Here is a 25,165-nt window from a genome sequence, read left to right as displayed (position 1 = left end):
AATTTAAGTGGACTGAATGTGAAACTTTCACATTCATAAAAGTTAGAAGAAAAATAAGTAGTAACAGATTTTTTCCACTCCCTACAACCAAGAACTACCATTGCTTCTAGCCAAAGACCCCAGTCCAGTGGGCTTAACTGGAGTATTAACTCATGCCAAACCTAAGGGTGGTGAAAGACCCATAGCTTTCATTTCAACATTACTACTAACTAGTGCTGAATGCAGTCAGTTAGACAAAGAAGCAACTGCCGTTTTTAGGGCATGTAAAAAGTTTGTTGGCTAAATATATGGCAGAAAGTTTAAATTAGTGATTGATAATAAACAAATGATATCCATTCTACAGCTAGGAAAAAAGCTTCCTTCTCTGACAGCATCTAGAAAGATGTGGTATACTATGTTCTTGTCTTGTTTCAACTATAATATTACATGTCAAGATCTAATAATCATAGCAATGTAGATACTTTTCAAGAAGTTCATTGCCATTACAAAGAAATGAACTTCAATAAGTTGATGAAGAATACATTCTTGTGAATAGATCATATATGAGATTTCATCCTTGAACATTAATTCAAAGGACAATCAATCTGAAACTTCCAAAGATACGAAAGTCTTCTGATAAAAAACGAACCTCTCAATTGTAAACAAAAAATGTGTACATTGTGCAGGGTTTGAATCCCTGAGAATATGGTAGTGATCAATGACAGATGTCAGACTGGTCACTGACTCTATTGTTGCTGTTACATGTGTCCTTCTTGCTGCTGCAGCACCTGGTTTGTCACATGTCATGTCCATGGACAGTTGGCCACCCAGGTTACTCATGGTCGTGTTCGATCCCTCGGATTCAGCTGAGGGATTACCAAATGCCTAAATTCAAGCTCAAATGACATGAGCGCTCACTAACTTTTTGTATTTATAATATGTACTTATCTATTTTTATAGCCTACTAGCCGTTACCCAAGGCTTTGCATGCAATTTTTAGAGCCGAAGTCCTTATATTACTTAGTAAAAGCAATTATGATGAAATATGATGGGAGTCCTAAAAAAATTTTAACATACATCAGGTAGATATTATTTAAGTTCATGGTAAATAGTATCAGAGTTTAACTTAATTATTATATCATGTTTGGCACGTGTAGGAGCATTTCTGGTTCTAATTAATTATGTACATAACGTCACAGCTGAATTTGCCTTGTCATCCCGATCAAGAAAACACAAATCTCGGATCACACGTTTCGGAAACTTACTTCGATCAAAAAGCATATATTTCCAGTCCATGTCATATATTTCAGGTCTAAGATATTTCCAGTACCATAGGAAAGTTTGCCTTGTTGTTCTGACAAAAAAAAAAAAAAAAATATTTACTTAGGTAGGACAGAGATGCCTACTTCGGTTAAAAAGTGCCTACTTAAGACCGTTTAAATTCACCTACCTACTATGTCACAGTTTAGCTTGCCATATTGCCTCGAACAAAATACTATATACGTTCGATTATCTAGTTCTCAGAAATCTCTTTTGGTCAAAATCGTGTTGACATAGTTGAATTTGCCTTGTCCTGATGAAGAAAATACACACATCAGTAGGACTGAAGAGTCTATTACGACCTAGGGGAAGTCCTACCTACTTCTTATGTACTTTCAGTATAAGAGGGAAATCCTTATTAAGGTTATGCAACATTCCAAAATAATCGTTATTAAAGTTTTGCGTTACACTTGATTTTTTTACTGTAGCCAGGGAAATAATGAATTGTTGAGGCATGTTAGTATTCATTTCTCTGTTTTTCCATAAGCCATTGTTAAAATGTAATATCATAATGTCAAGGAAGCCCACCAGTTTAAATTAACTTATGTGAAAACATTCATAACTTTGTTCATTAAGGTTAGTTTTATAACAGTATTTAATGCAATAGATGATTTTTATTTGTCACTGGTGCAATATGGAGTAAAATTTATATATTAATGTTTTATTTACTATCTGCATTACACTACCGATCAAACACTGTTTACTTATTATTGATAAAATTTAAATGTAAACAGAAGTTTCAGAAAGTTTGTCGAACTACAGTTGTCAACAGCTGTTTAGTGCCAGTCTAAAATAGTGGCCTCCGGATAATACCAAAGTATCGTCCTATTTTTTCTGATGGATTTGGATTTTAAATATAAATCTAAGACTTTTTATTCTGGGTGTTATTTTAATTTATTTCCCTGTTTAGTCACTAGAAATGCAGAATAATCATTCAATAATTATTAAAGAGACAAGTTTTATCATTTGCAAACAATAAAAGTGATTAAATACATTTTTTTATATAAATATAAGTGTTTTTTTTAACATTTTATGAATATAAATAGCTTACATAGTTTTTATTTATCATTAATATATTAATGTTTAAGATGTAAAACCAGTAGAATTACATTGCTATTTGAAATATCTATTACATAATTTGGTTCAACATTTTGTTTTCAGTATTATTAAATAGTCACAAATATCAAGGATTTGAAAATAATTAATATTTATGATTCAATAATCATAATTTGATTGTGATGGTGGCCGTTTATTACACTGTAGCCAATCTAACTTCATATGCTTACGTCAAGTCTAATTATGACACAAGCTAGTGCTTGCTAAAAAGGCCACTGGTAACTAACCTGAGCCAGGGATCCTTCAGACCTTTCCTCGCCAATTCTTGTTGTACTCTAACCAATTCAGGACAATCTTCCACTTTGTATATTCTGTAGTCTGGAACTTCCACCTTGTGATGATGATGGTGATCTCCACCCATCCTAAAATGATAAATTTGGTTCAAAATTCAAAATACAACACTTAATTTATATCACATTGTTAGTATAGTGGGAGCCTTTAGTCCCTCTAATTAAATGTATGCATAAATTAAACTTAACTCGCAGGAGAGGTCTTTTGAATCAGAGCCAATTGTCTTGTACATGTTTGCCACATCGAACGGCTGGTCACTGATGTCAAAATATGTTCAAAACAATTAATTCAGACACAATAACTATCGGAATATAAGACCTGAAAACTCACTGAGCTGAGCTCATGTGGTGTTTTGACTTAACATTGGGATCAGTTTGCTGCAATCATTACATTTTAATCTTGGTCAATAATAATAAACTTCAGATTTTTAAATAAATTCAATGAAACATGTTCCACTTAAGACTATTACCTGGTTTACTGTTCAAACGGCTTGTATCATTACTAACATGATTCAAATCTTGAGTTATTTTATGATATCATCTTTTTATAAGGCGTAAACCAGAAAAAAATAAATGATGTATGAAATACCATTTTAGTCCATGCATTTTCTTAATTTCCTTGTAAATGTCATATTCCTAATTACTAATGATACCACAACCTATATTATTCACTAACACCATTACATAATAACGTTTTATGCTGTTATTGTACAGTTTTATTGCACAACTCTAAGCTGTTTCTTACTGGCATGAAAGGCTGTTTCTGTCAAGATTGAAAGATAAGAGTTTATGTCATTTGTTAGAAGCTTATAGATCATTTAAAGATCAACTTCAAACCAGTAAAGTGAGTTCTTCAAAACTGAGCGTAGGCCCAAAAACTTTGTCCTTTCAACTAACAGAAAGTTATCTTTCTACATACATTACTTTACAAGAGTACTATTGAAACCCACTTCTATTGATTGCAATTTGAGGAAGTGCCCATCCCGTCCTAGAAACAAAGAAAAAACTATTTTAGTCCTTTGACCGCCATGAGCCACTACAGTGGCTCTGTTAACGTCGCATCATCATCGTTTTATTTTTAACGTGTTATACATAAACTATATATTGGATTACTCAGAGAAGAACACTTTATAATGTGATATGCCTTTAATCATTATAATACGCACTACAACATTTTATTATGCTATGGAAATGAAGTAATTTGTAGGCCTGTGGAATCAGCTGTTCTAAATGTGTATATAGTAAAATATATAGTGTAGTTCTATGTATGTATATATATATATATATATATATAAGTTTGTTATATTTTAACACGTTCATGACGACGGCAATTTTACGTGTTGTTACATATTGAGCATTCATATTATATAACACAAAATCTTCAAAATAGGCGTGTTAAACGTTGTTTTCCATAAAACCATTCTATAATGCATAAATAATGCATTTTTGGTTGAAAAACAATGATAGAATGTATATGAATAAGTTAAAACCAGTGTGTCACCGATGGCACACGACGCCTATACATTGCCCTTCGCTTCAATGGGCGTCGTGTTGTCACCGGTGACACACTGTTTTACTGAACCTAAACCTACTCTATGCTACGATCAGCTGGCGGGTGGCGAGCCACATCACTACTTTCCCGCGTTTTTACTTGTTGTTGTTCTCTCCGCGCAATCATCCAAGCTAACCTAGTCAATCGCTTGCGGCTGCTCTGTTCTCTTACGTCTTCACGACAGCTTGTGTTCTGTTTATCACAATTAGCTCAGTGCTACTGTTGTGGTGTTTTATATATTAGTTGTTATTGTGCAATTTGAATCTTAGCTTGGGAGATGGATGACAGTGACATTGAGAACGCTTTGGACGATTTTGATATAAGTGAACTAAGTGATTTTGAGTACTCAGGAAGCGAATATGTACCTTCGTCTATCTGCTCTGACGACAGCAGGGCAGAATCTGTAGGTGATATGAGTGTTGTGGAAGATAACCGCTACCTGTAAGTAATTCAACAGCTTGTAAACATTGACTTGTAGCTAATCCTCAGGCCCCCCCACCAGATTGTAAATAATTTACATGCTGAAAATAATCTACAAAATGATCATCACCCCAATAATAGGCCTCAACGACAAACTGAGATTGTAAGAGTTTGGGGAGAATGCACAGAAAAAACTGTTAGGCAGTTTCCATTTACTGGAATATCTGGCTTACAGCTCAATGTTGATGTTTCTGATCCTATGTTGGTTTTTGAACAGTTTTTAAATAACGATGTACTGGACCTTATTGTGGACGGAAACAAAACAAGTTTGCAGATCAGTTTTTGACCAATAAACGATGTAAGCCGAAGGTCTATGATGCGTCACTGGCTTCCAGTTGACAGACACCAAATAAGGCAGTTCTTAGGTATTGTTATGATAATGGGTATGTGTCCTTTACCCCACATGAGATTATACTGGTCATGTAAAGATATTTACAAAAAAGACCTGATCAAAAATACAATGAACAGGGACAGGTTCGAGAGTATTTTAAAGTGCCTTCATTTTAACAACAATGATGTTGTTGATACAGTTGAACCTAGGCTCTCTAAAATAAAGGAGCTAACCAATTTACTGAAAACACTTTGTTCAAAAACATATATGTTCCTGGGGAAGAAGTCGTCATTGACGAGTCGATGGTGCCTTGGAGGGGAAAGACTGATCTACCGCCAGTATAACCCTCAAAAATCCCATAAATATGGAATAAAACTTTATAAAATATGCACAACATCTGGCTACACACAAAAAGTCAAAGTATATGCAGGAAAAAAGTGATGATACGGCCAAACGTTGGTCATGCACAAAAAGTTGTAATACATTTGATGGAAGATTTGCTGTGAATAGTGGCCGTACCTTATTTTGCGATAATTTCTACAACAGTGTTCCTCTTGCTGAACAATTACTAAGCAAGAAAACCTATGTATGTGGAACACTGAGACAATATCGACGAGGTAATCCCAAAGAGTTGTGTGCTGAAAAAAATGAGGAAAGGGAATGTGCATGCGAAAAGAGAATGAGTTTGGGGTTAAAGTAATTAGTTGGAAAGACAAACGAAGAGTTCTGATGGTGAGCACTCGTCCAGAAGATGTCGATAACCTTATACCAACAGGAAGGCGCAACCGAAGAGGTGAGGAAGTACGGAAACCATCAGCTGTACTTGCTTATAATGCTGCAAAGAAAGGTGTAGATTATTCTGACCAAATGTCTGCATACTACACGTCTCTAAGAAAAAGTACAAAATGGTACAAGAAGGTAGCAATCGAGCTTCTGTTGGGTACATGTGTGGTCAACGCTTATGTAATATTCAACGAACATCGGCAGAAAAAAAATTAGAAATGTTACATTTCAGAGAATCACTGGGTAAAGTCACTTATAGCACCAGCCGCAGCACCTCAGCAACCTGTTCGGAGGAGACCATCACAGAACCACAAATTTTTGCAGAGACCAGGACCAGCACGATCATCACGAAAACGATGCCTGCCGTGCTACGAGAAAATGAGCAGTGAAAGGGGAGCAAAAGAAGCACGAAAAAAAAACTCTAAGCGGGTTGTAACTTATTGCAGTGGGTGCCCAAATGAACCTACCATGTGCTTGAATGTTACAATGCGAAAACATATGTAATTTTTATATATCAAACATAAAATGTTGTAGTTGTTTTCTTCATAGTTTTGTCAACAGTGTGATTGGTTATTTTTAAATACACATTTTTATTAATACTACTGAGACTTTACGTATTTTTTACCTCCCAACCACAATCACTTTATATATGAGAAAAACACCAAGCTAACTTTTATTTTTAACCGTATTTATTAAAACAAACATTATTATGATAGGCGTTGAACATTAAAACATGGCCTCAAACTCTGGCGTAAGTTAACAATTCATCATAACAACGTTTTTATAGCGATAGTGTGTCACCGTTGCCACACTCCGCACCAGTTGTAACCTATAGAGTGTGTCACGGTGACACACGCCGGCATTCTGAACGAAGCAGCGTGTGTCACCGGTGACGCACGTCGTCGTGAACGTGTTAACAATGTTTTTTAATATTATGTTTTACAATAATAACAGAACTGGATCAGATGTGTTTCCAATAACCAAACAAATTTTCTCAGTCGATTTGAATTATCTTCCAAGGTTGTACATATCTTAAAAATTTAAAAAAATTATACAAGGACCAAACTAATAAAAATTAATAATTTCATTAGTCTTATGCATAATTACAACAATAACATATTAGATATTTACTTGTTTCCATAATAATGTGAGTTTTCATTCTAAAGTTATTATGAAAACAAAGAGTTTTAATTGTTTATGTAGAATATACGTTTGTAACTTTTGTTACATGCTCAAACCAATGTATACATTTAGTTAAAAATATACCATTTAGATCAAACTTATTGTTTGAGATTGTTTTTGCACCTAATACTTAGTTTTTCAAAAATGTTTAAAATCATAACAATGCATAAACACAACTAAAAAAATCTCTTACAATTAAATCTAACAGCAATTTGATACATCAATATAAAGTAAATTTAATTCTCTAAAAAACAAAAATTAAGGTGCTAGCACAATATTTACAAAAATTATGTAATTTGATAAGTAAGCAAGTAAAATCAGGTTTTTTCATTGCGGCAGTCACAGTACCTTACAGCAACAAAGTGGTTAGAAGATTTTGAGGAAAGTTTGATTTAAAAACTAACTTTTTGCCAGTGTATTTTTGCTAACAATTGCAACTTAGAAACATTAGTTAATAAATTTCTGATTTTATTCATCTGTTTTATGAAAATCTTTGGTCTTTAGTTAGACATGATTTCATGATGAATGAAGCAGCAAAGCTTCTTCATGAACAACGTCAAGGAAAATCTAAAGGACTCAGATTTTTTCATGGTTTGTTACAGTTTTCTTCTTCAAAATTAACCCCTGCTTCCAAAGAATACAGATAGTCTCCATTAAAAATAAGTTTGTCACCAATAAAATATGATAATACTTTAATGGGATGACAGGTTAGAAAAAAATTTACAACCTAGCAACTTAGTGTTGTTATAAAAACTGTTTTAACAGTAGCGTAGCCAGAAATTTCGTTCGGGGGGTGGGGTCCGAAAATTTGGGTCTGAAACCGGGGGACGTTTTGTGTGTTATTTGCCAATGAGTTCACTGGTAAAAGGTAAATACCAAAAATATGGAGCTTTAGTAACTACGCCATGTAGAAAGTGGAAAGATGTAATAAGTAAATTCAACTTTCACAGCAACTCTAGTACCACAAATTTTCTTGTATAGCTACAGAAACTTTACGAAGTTTGATTCTGGCCGAGTAGAAGGCACCAAAGTGATGTTGGATTCACTGGATAAGAAAGAAAAAGAACATAACAGAGCTTCACTCAAGCGTATAATTGACACAACTATATTCTGTGGAGAAAATGAAATACCCCTTCAGGGACATTGGGCCACTGACGGCCGAAAACCCTTTACAAAAGGAGGGCAATTTTCGAGTGTTGCTCGGGTACAGGTCAAACTAACGGTCAGAAAATGCACCGGAAAAACTCTACTGATTAGAAGTTCGGCTACTTTGGATTTCACTGATTGAAGTATTTATGAATGAGTTATAATGACGATTTTTTGTATCATTACACTGTAGACGAGTATATAATTATCGGAAAAAAATCACTTTCGGTCGGAAATAAAATACACCTGAAAAACTCTAATGATTAGAACTTCAACTACTTCGGACTTCAGTTATTGAGGTAAAGCATTTTTTATTGAGTTAGGACGACGATTTTTTGTTATCATTAAACTGTACTCAACTACCTATATAATTATCGAGAAAAAATCACTTTCGGTCGGTAAATACCGAAGAAAAGCTTTCTGCAGATTCAAGTTTTGACGATTTTGGATTTCACTGGTTGAGTGGTTGAGGTAAAAGTGGTACTTATAATTATGTTAGGACATTGATTTTAGGTACGGTATTAATTCAACACCGACTAATAAATGTATAATTATCGAGAAAAAAAACAAAAATAATCACTTCCGATCGGAATATACTAAGGAAAATGAAATAATACCTCAGTCAGTGAAATCAAAAGTAGTCGGACTTCTTTGGAAAATCAGTCGGACTTCTTATCAGTAGAGTTTTTCCGGTGTATTATCCGACCGGAAGTGATTTTTTTCAATTTTTCTTCGATAATTATATAGGTATTAGTCGGCGTTCAATTGATACCTAAAATCGATGTTCTTACTTAACCCTCCATCAGGCGCTTAAAATTAGAAACACCATCAGGCGCTCACGGAGGTTTCCTCCAGGTTAGCGAATAATGGATATCATAGCCGTTTAAACTGTTTTTATTTGTTTAAATATTCATAATGATTTAATTGCAATGTAATATATTAATTTTTAGAAATTAAATAAAAATTACTCTCTTATGTAATGAATTTTCCAAATAAGAAATTCAAAATTAAAAAAAATTGTATTGTATAATAACAACTAATAATGATTTATTTTAAGGAATAATGCAATTAATTGTAAAAATGTTTAACCTAATGTAATAATATAAGGAATTTAACTCAGTGTTTAACTTCTTAAAAAAAAAACTTACTTCAATTCTTGAGATATTATACAATTGTAATGTCAATTATTACTCTAAAATCAAAATTTATTATTTACTAAAAATTTGTTTAAACACTACACAAAGTTTCAAAACATTTTCCTTCTGGTTCTTATAACGACAATGTTTACTCCATAAACAGTACTGAAATGTTCCCTAGCACACGGGTACTGTACTGACAAGTCTCTCGTCTTCATTCTCCATTTCACAAAATTCAAATAAAATATATTGTAAAACTTAAAAAGAAACCATCACAGGTCACACATTTAGGCGCACACGGATTATTACTCCATAAAAACTAAACACTATAAGGCGCTCACGGAGATTTCGTCCAAGCACTACAAACACAACATCGGGCGCTCACGGAGGAATCGTCCAGTCTCGCACGGAAGTAGACCTCATACTGACAGATTTTGACAAAGATAAGCGGGAGGCTATTGTTTCGCTTCCCCGAAAGATGCTCGTGAAGTACACTGTGGGAAACGACTGCCAACATCAGAAAAGTAGTACTATTTTTAATAATACAAAATACACGGAGGAAAACTCCGTTTAGCGCCCGATGTAGGGTTAATTCTAAGTACCACTTTTATCTCAACGACTCAACCAGTGAAATCCAATATCGTCAAAACTTGAATCTGTAGAGAGCTTTTCTTCGGTATTTACCGACCGCAAGTGATTTTTTTTTCTCGATAATCATATAGGTACATTGTTCAGTTTAATGATAACAAAAATCGTCGTCCTAACTCAATCGAAAACACCAAATTTACCTTAATTACTGAAGTCTAAATTAGTTGAAGTTCTAATTAGTAGAGTTTTTCAAGTGTATTTTCCGACTGAAAGTGATTTTTTATATTTTTTTTCGATAATTATATACACGTCTACAGTTTAATGACACCTAAAATCAACGTCGTAACTTAATTCTAAGCAGTCATTTTACGTCTTCAAGACGAATTTGAACGAAGTGGTCGCTAATTTAAACTGTTCGCCGTGTTACGGTTCAGGTTACTTTGCGACGTCACGTGACCGCACCCTATAGAAATATAGTGATTACACTACACTATCCGAAAGGCCGAGCCCAAAAGTATCGTTTGATACCTTATGATTTAAGCGAAAGGACAATTATATTTTTAAACGGTCACTTTAATCAATTAAATCAATCAATTTAATGTTTGTAGACAAGAGTAATGATAACTCTCCTTTTTTCTCCTGCTCCATGCTTTATTTTTTAATGTCTTAAAATTTCGGGGGGGGGGGTTCAGACCCCCTGGACCCCCCCTTTGCTACGCCACTGTGCTTTAACATCAATGCTGTGGAATTTTTCTGACACTGAATACGAAATGGGGCCATTTGATGGCAATGATAGAAAAGTGAAAGGTTAGCTGCCCAACCCAATTTATAGCGATACTGAAACAAATCAAATTAAAACACACCATTCAGTTTTACGAGTTAGCAATACAGAATATCTTCACGGCAAATTTCATATATGAAAGTCAAGAAGAATGTGTATAAATACAGACATTTTTAAAACTAAACTAAACAAATCTCAAAAAATACAAAATACATAGCTGCAATGTTTATTCCCATTTCATTGAGTAACTCCAAAATAAATGTGGTGTTTTCAGAATCACATGAATTAACTATTGAGAAAGTAACAAGTGTAGAAGACAGACTACACCTAATGGGTATTAGTGGATATTTAAACCATAATATATGAAAACAATACCATAATAACTCATATATGAAAACAATTTATGGCTACCATAGAGAAGAAAAAGGAGATGAAGTTAAATGATCTTTCTTACATCCAGCTTATCTTCAAAAAGATATGCTGTGGTTTCATATAAATCATGTATTATGTAAAGTTGATCCAGTAATTAAGACAGGAAGAATATACAATTTTATAGAAAAAATTATCATCTCAATAAGCATTACTGTAGCTTTAAGTATGACTACATTCAGGATATACTGACTATCTGATATTGCTGTGACTATCCTTAAAAACAGTTTTTGTGGGTTTTATATAAGTTACATTTTAAATATCTTAAATATGAGTAGTAAACACTGCAGTTATGTCTTAAACGTATTGATATTGTTTTTTATAACCAAGTTTTACCAACAAAACTGTTAACAGGCTTATTATGAATTTAGATTTTTATAACACTATATGTTCATATTATAAGGATATTTTGTTATTAAATTATACAGGACAACCGTTTTAAAATGTGTTTAAAATTTGTTTGAAGCAAATTACAAAATAAAGATTTTGAGTTTGATTTCAAATAAATACTTCCTCATAAAATTTACATTGTTGTATTTTAAATTAAAGGTCTTCCAAAGTGCTTCAAACTATCTCAGAACTATCTTGAGCCATTATTTGAATTATTAAATGGTGAGTAAGGCATGGTGCTATACATGAACTGCAGATTAATATAATTTAATAAAATTTGTTATTTTTCTTAGTCTATTCATGCCAAGTTTTATTGAAATCTGATTGGGTGAGGTAAAAATTTTAAATAAATTTGTACTGAGTCATAAAGAAACCCATACTTGAGGACCAAGCAACCAAACCGAGAGCAAATCAGCCTACCCAAGAGCCTAATCGCCTAACTGAAAACACACCAGGTAACCAACTGCCACAATTTCTTCATTTTTTTATTTTAATGTTTCCTCATCCTAAATGTTCCCTTTCAACATTAACAACCTACTTGCTACAGGATGTGTTCAGGACATTCCATTTCAAATCATCCAGTCAGGTCGTCCATTTGTTCTGAAGATTGTAATGACTCATTTCATACGCCCATCTCACATTCATTTCAATACTTAGGCCTAATATAATTTAGAAATTTGTTAGTAATAATAATTAAGGAATAATTATTTATAAATTGTCTCAAATTTTAATACAAACAATAATAAATACAAAATTAAATATATCAAAATTAATCAAAATTCACCTTATTACATATAAAATTCAAAAGTTATAAAGTGAACTAAAGTCAGTGATACAGTGTGCAGGGATGATTGTCGAAGAGAGACAGAGCAGATATTTGAAAGGTGGAGAGGAGAGAGGGATCTGGAAGAAGTGAAGCAAGATTATTATTATAAAGAAACTGGTTACATTTATTCAGCAGTATTTGAAAGGTTACTTTATTAAATTCTTATTATCACTGAAGTACAAAGAAGCAGAAGACAGACATTGGGTGAGAAAATTCCTTTTAAGTTTAATAGTGATTCATTGGAAGAACATAAAACCCAGGAACATTCGATTTGGCTAATAATTCAAAATTAATATAATTAAAATTTAACAACAATTATTTTTCAAAATTACAATATCTTTTATAAAAAAAAACCCAATATTTCTATTTCATTAAGCCAGCACGACCACCCTGCCCTAAAAATTAAGAATTGTATTTAAAAATTTACCATTATTGTATCCTCCATCTTGTTTCAAAATTCAAACTTGTATGTCAATTAATTTATCATCATTAAAGTTCACATTATATCATACTGAGTTATTTGTTATTTCTAACTATAATCAGAATACAAATTAAGTTTAACCATTTATTTAAAGTAATAATAGAAGTAGGATATTACAAAATTGGCGCCCAACGTGGGGCTTAATGAAATATTAATAGTCTTTGATTTGAGACAATTTTCTAGATCGTAAGAATAGCCTAGACATAAGTACTGTACAGTACGCGCGCTGAAGGTTCGGCCCTGTCGTTGCCCTACTAACCAAATAAAAACATTGAATGATCCGTCACGGACGGCAATGTTTAATTCTCGCTCGACAATCAACTTATGGTTAGACCAACTTCCTGTACAAATAAAATTCTGAAACTTCGCAGATCTATTTTCCTGTTTATTCCAATGCTAATGGATGTATTAAGTTTCAATGTTTTATTACTTTTCTTCAATAAAATATATTTTAAAATTAACTGTGCCAAAATTGCGATACAAAAAAGTTTGTATGTGAGGATTTTTTTTATTATTTGGTCAGGAAACTTTCACCAACGGGAAAGTTTTTCTGAATGAACTGAAGTTAATTTTAGATTTAACTTTTTTCAGATACATAGTTTAGGTTAGCCGTAACTTAGTCTGAAGTGGAATGTATCACCAACACCGCTGCCCTACAGTTTATGGCCCATTCACGTAAATGCAAAACGGCAATACCATTTAAAAGTTTAACATTGAATCACTTTGCAATAGTTTATTTCTGAAAAAAACAAAACACTTTAGCCATAGTGGTGATCTGTGATAAACTAAAAGTTTAAACTTTAATGAAATTATGTTGAATTTCATTGTATTATATTCGAATAGAAAGTGTTTTGGGGTGTATTGTTTATACACTAATTTTATGACAGATGAATGAATACGAAACACTGATGTATAAAGAATCCTGAGAACAGGGACAATAAATATTCAGACTGCAGCGGGCCAAACATTGGCGGATGTCTGCAGAACAGTTGTTATATGAGCCAATCCACCTGTCCCCCGCCATAAGTCTGCTCGGTTGACTCGGAGCCGAACCTTCAGCGCGCGTACTGTACGTAGTTGTCATTTATTCATATTGTCTGTCAATAGGCTGTAGGTTATTTAATAACTCACCGTATAAACATTTAATTAACAAGACATTAGTCCTGTAATATTATTCATATCTTTTATCACAATTAATGTCCCGTGATTTTAATTTAAGATACCCTAAACGGTATCCATTTCCAACAGATAATATGGAAAATAACCAAGTGCTAAACGTAAACAAAGACGCCATTAATCCCGGTATCGAAGATGAAAACGGACAGAGAGAAGAAGCAGAACAAACTCCCACAATTCCTCGCGCTAACCAAGTCAACATTCGCACAGCGGTCGACAACCAATCACGGATGAATGAAAACAGTACTACCAACACGTACGCGGTAAATTTCCCTGATTCCCTGCAGAGACGTGAATATGGATATACTGCGCCTTCCACACTAAACGTTGTAGTTGAACATTCTCATTATACTCAATCAGTTGATGCCATTGGCAGTGACATGTCAAATAAACAAACCGCTGACGAATCCCAATCGACAGCTCTTCATGCTATCATGAACGGTTTAAAACAACTTAATGAAAATTAACACTATTTATCTGAGTTAAACGAAAACCTAAACGCAAAAATAAACGAAATAAGTGATTGTATTTCTAAAACTAAAATCGAACTTAGCCATGAAATCAAATCTTGTAGGGAGACACTCGAGACACAAATTAATGAACTGCAGCATAATCAAACTGAATTCCGCAATGAATTGAACGCTATAAGGGACAATCAAGATCAATTCCGTGAAAAAATAGACCTGAAAATTAAAGAAACCACTGACAGCATTAGAGGAGAATTAAATCATAGTTTTGAAGAACATAAGGCATTTGTAAACCAACAGATGAATAACCAACAATCCAAGATATTAGAATCGGTACAAAACAAAAATCAAACTCTAGAAAATAAAATTGCTTTTGAAATAAAAAATGCTATAGACCAAGTACGACATGAAAACGCGGAAACAAATAAAATACAAATTAAAACCATCATAAATGAAATTCAACCACAAATCCAAAACAATCATGATAGAATAAACAATCTAGCCGAGTGTATTAATAAATATGAATGTGAATTAGAAAATATAAAATCTAAATCTCAAATTGAGACGAAATCATGTGGACCATTGCAAGTCATTTGTACCGGAGGAGATTCTGTAGACAGACAAGTGCCAAAATTCAACGGACGTTCTACCAGTCCAATGGAATTTTTACAAAAAATTAGAAGGTATTAAGAAAAAAATATAGATCGTGTGCAACTCACACACACATCTAACACTGAACATCTCATTGACATATTAGAAAGTAGTCTCGAAGGTCACGCGTCACGATGGTTCCAATTAATAAAACACGATATTAAAAACTGGGAGGATTTTGCACAAGAATTTACTACGAAATATTGGAGTAGTGATGTGCAACGCGGCATACGTGCAAAAATAGAATCAGAACATTACAAGAATAATGGAACATTGACTCGTGCTGAATACTTCACCGAGCGTGTTATCACACTACAATCGATTACCCCACTAATAACCGAAGAAGAAATCGTCACCATTTTATCGGAACGGTTTGAACAAATTATTCAGGATAGCCGGAGCGTTCAAAACATTAACACCATTAAAGAGTTCGAACGATTACTACAACGAGAAGACATCCGAGACGGCCCAAAACGGAACAAAATAATTTCATCCCAAAATCACAATTCATCTGGTTATAAGCCAATACACCAGAAACCTCACCAATCCCCAGTCACACCACATAATAACATTGAACAAAGAGCATATCAGCCAAGGAATCAATATCACGGACAAAATCAACATTATAATGATCGAAACCAACATAACAAGAACTATTACCACCCATACAACAGTCGTAATGATAATGAATTCAAGAGTAAGACACAACCATACAAAGACCACTACCAAAATCGACAGAATACCCATTACTACCCAGGAAACGACAGACATCACCCCACCACAGAACAGGCACAAGTATGCACTATCGTGCGGCAGGGAGAAAATGCTCGAAATCCACCTTCTAGTACCGGCAACGACCGCAGCGAAGACTTCCCAGTGGCGGGAAACGGCTGCGCGCTGTAGAACGGAACCGAGGAAACATAGCACCAGGAATAAAATACGAAACTACAGCGCTAGGAAATAACGACCTCGGATATTTAAATCAGAATTATTCTTCGAACTATAACCCTAGTAGTGAATTTCAAGTTAATAACATAATATGTGATAAAGATTTCCTTTTTGATGAAAAAAATAGAACATCCACTAATAAATAATCCTATACAAATAAGATGTCCAGAAATTAACATCAGAATTAATAATGTAGAAACTAATGCCTTAATTGATTCTGGATCATCTATTACTTGTTTGTCAGAGTCTTGGTTTATGGACAACCAACAATCATTAAAGCCATTTGAAGAACTGCCCCTAGCCAATACTACCATTAAAACTGCTATTGGAAACATTTCAAAACGAATCAACAGAGTCATATATGTACCTGTCACAGTAGCTGACGAGACTACTCACATACAATTCCTTATAGTACCGCATCTTGTCAAACCAGTGATTTTAGGAATGGATATGATAGTATTATGGAAAGCAGAGCTAAACTTTAATAATAATACAATAAATATGAAAATAAACAATACAAATGTTATAATGAAGTTTGTAATGGCAATAAATGAAGGGCACTTGTGTGAAATCACCACTCAACAAGGCGTTATGCTTAGGGAAGACTTTAATGACTCAATGTCAACATTTAATGAGTATGGCACTATAAAACAATGGGAAGATAACAAGATTAATAATGAGAATAATGATTACATTGATGCACAACACAATATATCATCCAAAGATAATATGTCGGTGGAAGATATAATGAAAACTCTAAGCCCTAATAACTACATAAATGAAGAACAAAAACAATGTTTGATCAATCTACTATACCGATATAGGGACGTTTTCTCAGACAAACCCGGATGTTGCACTAAATATGAACACGAATTAAATATAGAAAATCCTAAACATTTTAAATCATTAACCTATCCAGTACCTCAAGCATACCAAGACGCTGTACAAGTTGAGATTCAATGCATGGAGAACCTTAACATAATCGAGAGAAGCAAAAGTACCTACGTAAATGCTATCATCCCAGTAATTAAAAAGTCTGGAGAAATTCGATTGTGTTTAGATGCCCGCAAAGTAAACGCAATAATTAAACCAGATTTCGAATGTAACCGCAGTGTTAGCGAAATTCTGAGTAAATGTAGAAACGCAAAATTTATAAGCAGTGTAGACTTAACGGCTTCATATTGGCAAATCCCACTTACTAAAAATTCGCGTCAATACACCGCATTCCAATTTAGAGGCAAGACCTACCAGTACAAAGTCACACCATTTGGAATTTCTACCTCCCAAGCTGCTTTAGTAAGAGCTCTTGATAACGTGTTTGATGATGAGATAGAAGCTTTCACAGCAATTTACGTTGATGACATATGTATCATTTCCCCCGATTTCAATACACATCTACAAAACACAGAATACATATTCAAAAAGCTAGCTGAAGCCAACATGACAATAAACTTTGAAAAATCTCAATTCTGTAAAGATTCTGTACCATTCCTAGGTTTTACTCTAACAAATGAAGGTCTTTGTTTGGATAACAGTAAGATTGATCCAATTCTAAATTTCCCAACTCCCAGAAGTCGTACACAATTAAAAGCATTCCTCGGATGTATAAATTATTACAATAAATTTATTCATAAATTCTCTGAAACAGTCCAGCCACTATTACGACTAACGTCAAAGAAGGTTAAATTTCATTGGACTAGAGATGATGATACAACATTCAACAAAATTAAACAGCTGTTCATAAAAACTAACACTCTAACACACCCCGATCCATCCAAAGAATTCTACTTACAGACCGATGCGTCCGAATTTGCAATTGGCGAACATCTATATCAAATAAAAGAAAATAAGGAAAAAGCTGCAATTATGTTCATATCACGCACATTACAACCAGCAGAACAGCGTTTCACCACAACCGAAAAGGAATTATTGGCTATAATCCACTGCCTACAGAAGTGTCGATACATTGTTATGGGCGTTAAGTTAACAGTAATTACAGATAACCACGCCTTAACCTTTTTGAAAACCTGCCGTTTGCTAAACAATAGATTAGCAAGATGGATATTGGCTATACAAGAGTACGACTTTAAAATAATCCATTGCAAAGGGACGGACAACATTACTGCTGACACTCTCAGTCGTATATCCCCACAACACATGTCTAGCGATGCAAACAACCTCACTGAGTTATCTATTCATTACATCGAGAGAATTCCCGACCAACATCTACAAGATCAACTCCGAAACTTACCTCAGCTTCAACATCAAGACCCTAAACTACAACCACTTATAGAAATCTTACAGTCACCTATGGAAACAAATGAATTTCAACAATTATATACTAATTATCGTTTATATACACTTTACTACAAAAATTTAAGGGCAAATGGTTTATAGTCATCCCAGTATCAGTAATTAAACCACTAATACTAGAATGCCATCTCTACTATCTACACTGCGGTGCAAAAAAATGTTTCCTGTTACTGCGTGAAAATTTTATTTTCAAGAACATGCATCGAACAATCAGGCAACTGTTATCATCATGTGATAAATGTCAGCGCTGCAAAATCAACAACCATCCACTCAACAGTCAAGCCAAAGGAGTTAAATGCAGAGAGAAGAATGACCAGTTAGCAGTTGACATCATAGGTCCCTTACCGACTAGTGTAGGAAATACAAAATATATGTTAATTGTTATTGACATATTTACCAAATTCGTTAAACTTTATCCACTGCAAAGAGCAACAACCAGAAGTATATTACATAAATTATTTCACCATCACTTTCCTAATTACGGTTTTCCTAAACGAATTCAATCAGATAACGGAACCCAATTTAAAAGTAACGAATGGATCAGGAAATTTGAATCCCACAGCATACAATTAATATACAGTCCAGTGTATCACCCCAGTTTTAATTTGGCAGAATGGCCAATTAGAGAAATAAAGCGCTGTCTTAGAACATATTGTTCACAGAATCATAAGAGATGGGTGAAATATGTACCTGTTATAAATGAATGTCTTAATGAAATTTACCATGAATCAACTGGATTCACACCAAACGAACTACAGTTTGGAACAAGAAATATCAGATTTTGGGAAAAATATGTATCAAACCCTCTAGCTGAAGAAGTACCAATCGAACACAAACTACTGATTGCAAGGCGTAAACTTGAAGAAAGTAGAAAGAAGAGATCTGATAAGATAAATGAAAAGAGAAAACCAGTTTCTCTCCAAATTAATGACCAAGTATTGGTAAAGTCCCATCACCTTTCTAAAGCTATAGCTGGTGAAACATCAAAATTATTTGAAGTGTACGAAGGACCATTCATAATTCAAGAAATCCTCGGGAAATCGACCTACCAAATTTCTGATTTATCCCAAGAGCATGTATATGGACCTTATCATATATCCTCTTTGAAGCCATATAAAAACTCGGTCAACAACGCTACAGAAGATACTGAAGTTGACGCGTTGGGACGTGTATGAAATTAATACTATTTCCCCAAATAAACAGTGCAACTATACACCCAGTGACATAGACACTTTTAATCAATACTATATAAACATTTTCCTATCAGGAGGGGATAATAATTTGTTAGTGGAAAGTATACCGCTATTCGGTACACAATTCATTAAATGTGTATTTCCAAAACTAAACTATGTCCTTTGACATTGAGTAAATATTTGCCATTGATCTAATGTTTCTCTATTGTTTGTTTATTGTATACTAAGAAACTTGTAACTTTGTTCGTTGGCTTAGCTTAAATACTACCTAACCCTAATGTTAATTTTGTTCTCTTTTTCCCTATTGTTTGTTTGTTAATTCAATTTATTAAATAGTATGTAAGATCATCAATTAATTCACTCATTTAATGTGGTTCATCCTTCTCTTTAAGTATCACAAATCTATATGTATCATTTGCTATTCATTCGTCATTGTATCGAAACCATGTTCATTTATGCGGACAGACAGACATAAACAAAATTTTTCCAGGTTCTTTAGTGTAACATTTGCTAACACTGAGTCAACTAGTTTACTATAGCTTTTATTTGCGACAAAAAGTCTCAAATGTTTTAACGTTTTGCTTCAAAGTTTTAAAAGCTTCAGTTTTGTTACTGGAAAATAACAACTAAGATGTGGGAGGAAAGGGTTCTAGCTACTTTCATAGTAACACCAGGCCTAATAATAATTTAAATACATATAAAAGATTTGGCTGCAGTATAACTTAATAAGCGGCCTCACCATGCCTCTGCCAAATCTCTCCATCATAATTGGTGAGTACCAATTTTTCATATCAGCATGGCTGTCCCTTACATCGTCGCACGGTTTTTTATAAATAAGCATTTCCGCTGCTTAAACAAGCATTTCCTGTTTGTTCATCATCAGTGTCTGGGCGGATGTGCGTATCCACTTACATCCGGAGGATGTTTGTCTCGAATTGTAATACAAGACTTCCTTTCCACCAACTATCTGTACATCGATTCTATGAATTTTATTTTACTAATAATTACGTATGTCTTACAAGGCGCTAAGCTTTGATGTATATTTGTCTTTAAAATACATTTCTGGTTGAACTTAAAGCTTGCGTGTTAGACCACTTTACAATAAAGTACATTTACGTAGACAATGGCTATAAACATACACGTTTGACAGATTTTCTTGATCGTGAACAATACAAACTCTTCATCGTCGTTGGAAATATAATTCACTTGAACCAGAAGTGCACATACACGGGCAAAGCTTACGAGAAGCGTGAGAAGCCGCGGGAAACAGGTAGTTCTAAATAAATATAAGTATAATATATTTGTATTTGGCATTTTATGGGTTTATAACTATAATTGGATACCCTGATTTGAATGTGGTGGTGGCCGCTTACTATCCTGCAGCACCTAACCTTTGAACTTGAGCACTGTCTCAAGTATATTTCTTGTTCATTTCAATAACCTTTTCCATAAATTTCCCAAGGTTTAACTTACACCAAAATGGGTTTATTTAATTAAAACTCAAAATACTCTGCTATTTATCAAAATTCAGAGTATTTAACCTCGGTATTTATCCCAATTAATAAATGCCTAAGTATTTTGCAGGCTGCAGTATAATTAGCACCCAACACTAGAGTGATCAACAATATTGAATCATTGATATTCATGAGTAAAGAATCCTCGCTACAACTACTTATACCAAAGTGTAGCGTACGATAAGCAGACCCTATGTATATGTAGGATATGTATTATTAAAATATAATAAGCAAAAAACAGTTTACATTTACATGGCGAAAAGGCGTGTAGTGAGGAGACAGGTAGTCTGTTATAAAATGTTACAGTACACTGTACTGTACAGTACATATGGTTTTTTGCCAACATTCTGATTGATAATCTTTTGTACGTAACATACATACAGTACTGGGTAAAAGCAGGAAAAGAAAGCATTTATTTTTGGATGTTTATTTAAGCAATTTCTTTCAGAGGAAACAGAAACAAGGGAATTTAACAGTGATGACCAAGAACATGAAACAGAAGAAACAGAGCCAACTCATTCTGAAGCGTATGTAGCAGCGGAGACACTGATGTCATGGCTAAAGAAACAAAACAAGAGCTCACCCACTCAACTGATTCTTTTAAAATTAATTAAGGACTTTGCTGCGAAAAAAAAAACGAACCACTACTGCAGTTCAAAAACATATTACACTTTTTTTTTAATCTCAAATAGTGTTTGATGTTTTTACTGTACACATGTTGCTACTAACAAATTACAATACAGTGTTTGAACATAAAAGATGTTTTTGATTAATTACACCTCTAAACCCTTAACTGAATAAGAGGAAATATAAAATTTTAAAATGTTTGTGTACTTAAATAGTGTATACTAGCATTTTATAAGGTTATTTCGGTAATCCGGATAATTTGATAATCTGGATGGGGTCCAGTCCCAATTAATCTGGATTATTGACGAACCACTGCACTTGCTGCTGCTATTACAGATCTGCAGTATTAGTGTCATTAACAGGTAATTCAGTGGCACTAATACCTATTACTGGGATACTTTTGTTACAGTAACAGCTGCTGAGTGATTTGTTTTCATACAGATTTGTTTGGTTTTGGGTTACTCAGTAGCCTGCAACAGCTCAAGCCATTACATGCAAATCAGTAAGGCATATATTAGCAATGGATATATTATTACTACAGTATGCAATGTACAACGTGATATAATAGGTTTAGATTAGGTTATCATAAATATGTTACTAGTAGTAGCAAAATTAAACATAACCTTTACAAGTGCTTGTGTGATCTGAGCTTGAATTTGGGTACCATCTAGAGGGATGTTTTTCGTAATTCGCTAGCATTGTAGGGCGGGCTCTGTAGCACACACTGATGGTCAGAAGCATTTCCAATCAGTACTTTCCCGATCTTAGATTATGTCTTACATCTTACGTGATCTGAGGTTGGAGAAGTTGGGACAGTCTGGGACATGATCTGAGGTCAGGAAAATACAGATCAGAAATGCTCCAGGCCATCAGTGCAGGCTCTGGTGGCACCACCCCGCACTTCTGGCAAGATAAGTAAAACATCTCTCGAGATAGTACCCAAATTCCAAGCTCAGATCATGCGAGTGCTTTTTATGGTTATCTTTAACTTTTTTGATTTATAATACATATGTATTAATAGCCTAGTAACAAATAGTAGATAAGGACTTAGTAGTATCCAATAATTGTTTTGTATAGAGATATTTTGGACCCGGTTTTTGGTTTTTTTCTTATCGTACCCTACCCGAAAATATTAACTTTGAGTACACACCTTAACCCACTTTAACAATCTGTCTGTATCATATACTTTCATTTCCAGAAAGAACACTAGAAATTATAATTATTAAAACACACAAAATGGGCAGGTAGTTAACAGCAAACAGAATAGTAATATCAACTACCGTCTTGTAAGGGTAGGCATAATTAATAAATATTGTATTTTAGAATTACAATGTGAAGATCAATAACATTCTTACCTCACGAATTAGATTTCAGAAAATTGTTACAGAAAAGCAGCAACTACAAATACAGCGGTGTTGAAGTATCACTGAGACTACTAATATAAATTTGTGAAGTCCCTGAAATAATTGAAAGGTGAAACTGACGACAGATAATCAGATGTCAGATCACAGACATCCAGCTTTTGTTAAAAAAACTACTTTGGAAAAAAAGGTAAATAGTTAGCCATCGTAGAGACTCGCGTATCGCCAATTATACTATAAAGTGAACTATAGTGTAAGTTGTATCTTTATTAAGAAGTGGAAGTAGTGAAAAAATCTATCCATCAGGTACCGAAAAGTGTGTGTGTGTTGGTGCGAGCGCATGACAGCCAAATAGGCAAAACATATTATAACTTACTGTCCAAACATTTCTTAATAAGAACATTAGATTTCTCATTATGAGGTCCTCAGAAATGATATACTGTATACTTATTTATATTGCATGAGGGTATGGCCTTCATAGTATTCGTACATCAAATTAATATGTAAAAATTACTTAAGTTTTAATGTGTAAATAAACTATTATTTTACAGTTACAAATTATATTACGCCAAGGGTAGATTCGGATGTCTGCAATTTTGTAGAAACACTGTTTGTCACGTGTACCTTCCTTCTGTCCCCTAATTGTGTCATTCCTACTTTCCCCCTTAGTAATTTCATGTCGACATCAGTTTAGTAGCTAAAGATATATTCAAGCGAACAGAGATCTCGTCTCTACAACCTTTTATCGCCTTTGATTTCATATTTCAGTTCAAATGTGCATGTATTTTTCGGTCTTTTATGAAATGTTTAAATTTAAAAATATAATTTGGTAGGTCCTGATGAAACGGTGGTTGTAAATAGTTTTTTTTTATAAAATGAAAAGTTAGGGATCTCCTTTCAGTATCCTGAATAGTTAAGTAAACAAAGTGAGCTTTCCTTAGAATCCTCAAGGATTGTCAGTTAAACACAATGAAACGGCTCACCCTCACACCTCAACCTGTTATTGCTTGCTGCTCTTTCTTTACCTCTGACACATGCAATTACTGAAGATCAGTTGCGGACGTCACTAAAGCAGGGCGACCACTGCGACCGGAAAAGCCTAGCCCGGATTTTGTAGGATGTCAAGATACACTTAATCAAATTGACACCCGACCAGGCCCGGGCGGACTCGACCCAAGCGGCACCGGCTAAGTCGCTTCAAGGGTCGACCGAGACCGGATAGTCCGTATCGGGCTGGGCCGGGCCGGTCGCAGTGGGCAGGTGTCCATTTGATTGCATGCATTTCGACATCTCGTGAAAGGCCGAAAAGGTGGTAATAGTATGGTGGGTTGGGGAGATACACTTCTACAAAGTTTCCTTTATCTGTTCAGAGATTTTTGCCACTCTCAGAAAGAATCTACAACAGTGCAGATCGTTGTATTTGGCGTTTTGAGTAAAATGGCTAGTTGCCTGTATTCAGACGAAAAACTTATTGAAACAGTGCACCTTTAAGAAATTATAGTAAAATATAACTAATATTATAGTCATTCGTATTTGAAATACACTACTATTCTCGAAATGCTAAGATGTTGCATGCCAGGAAGACTGCGTTGTGATGACTAAGGTAACCATCACCACCACTACTCAGTTGAAACAACCTACATATTTATAGCAATAAAACTGTATTCTAGTGCCCACCAATCTTATAACTAGTACTTAAATAATCGGATTTCAGACATTTGCTATTTTTACGTGTTACAAAATGTAAAACACAACGTTGCGAGGATTGGAATCTATCCTCTTCGCCAAGTGGGGAAGGTATTAGTAGGTACATATAAAAATAAAGCACAGAAAGAAGAAGATATATTCCCATCCTCGAAACGTTCTGTTGTACATTTGGTAACATATAACGATGGCAAATGTCCGAAATCCTGTTATCGTGTCAACCATTGATTGCTGAACCGGGAAGGGTATTTCTTAAGTAATAGAGTTTCCCAGATACAGCTTTTAATCTTTTTACCAATTTGTTTATATGTAATTCCCATTTCAATTTGTGGTCTATAGTGATGCCAAAATAATTTGTTTCCGTAGCCACTTACTTTTAAAATTTGACACAAACAACTGTT

At 34.2% G+C, this 25,165-nt stretch overlaps 1 protein-coding gene across 1 annotated transcript in view; it reads right to left on the bottom strand.

Moving 5' to 3' along the window:
• Positions 1-23,227, bottom strand: part of LOC124368158 (NADH dehydrogenase [ubiquinone] 1 beta subcomplex subunit 3) — a 28,248-nt gene extending 5,021 nt beyond the window's left edge. Inside the window, exons 1-2 of the mRNA XM_046825437.1 lie at positions 23,055-23,227; positions 2,643-2,777 (exon numbers count right to left, since the gene is read on the bottom strand). Coding sequence (XP_046681393.1) covers positions 2,643-2,776 — 134 coding nt within the window. The 5' untranslated portion in view covers position 2,777; positions 23,055-23,227. The remainder of the gene's footprint in view (positions 1-2,642; positions 2,778-23,054) is intronic.
• Positions 23,228-25,165: the final 1,938 nt, after the last annotated feature.

Source organism: Homalodisca vitripennis, chromosome 1, assembly GCF_021130785.1.
Source record: "Homalodisca vitripennis isolate AUS2020 chromosome 1, UT_GWSS_2.1, whole genome shotgun sequence".
Taxonomy (NCBI): Eukaryota; Metazoa; Arthropoda; class Insecta; order Hemiptera; family Cicadellidae; genus Homalodisca; species Homalodisca vitripennis.
The sequence above is the reverse complement of the archived record's forward strand: the minus strand, read 5'-3'. Positions and strand labels throughout refer to the sequence as shown.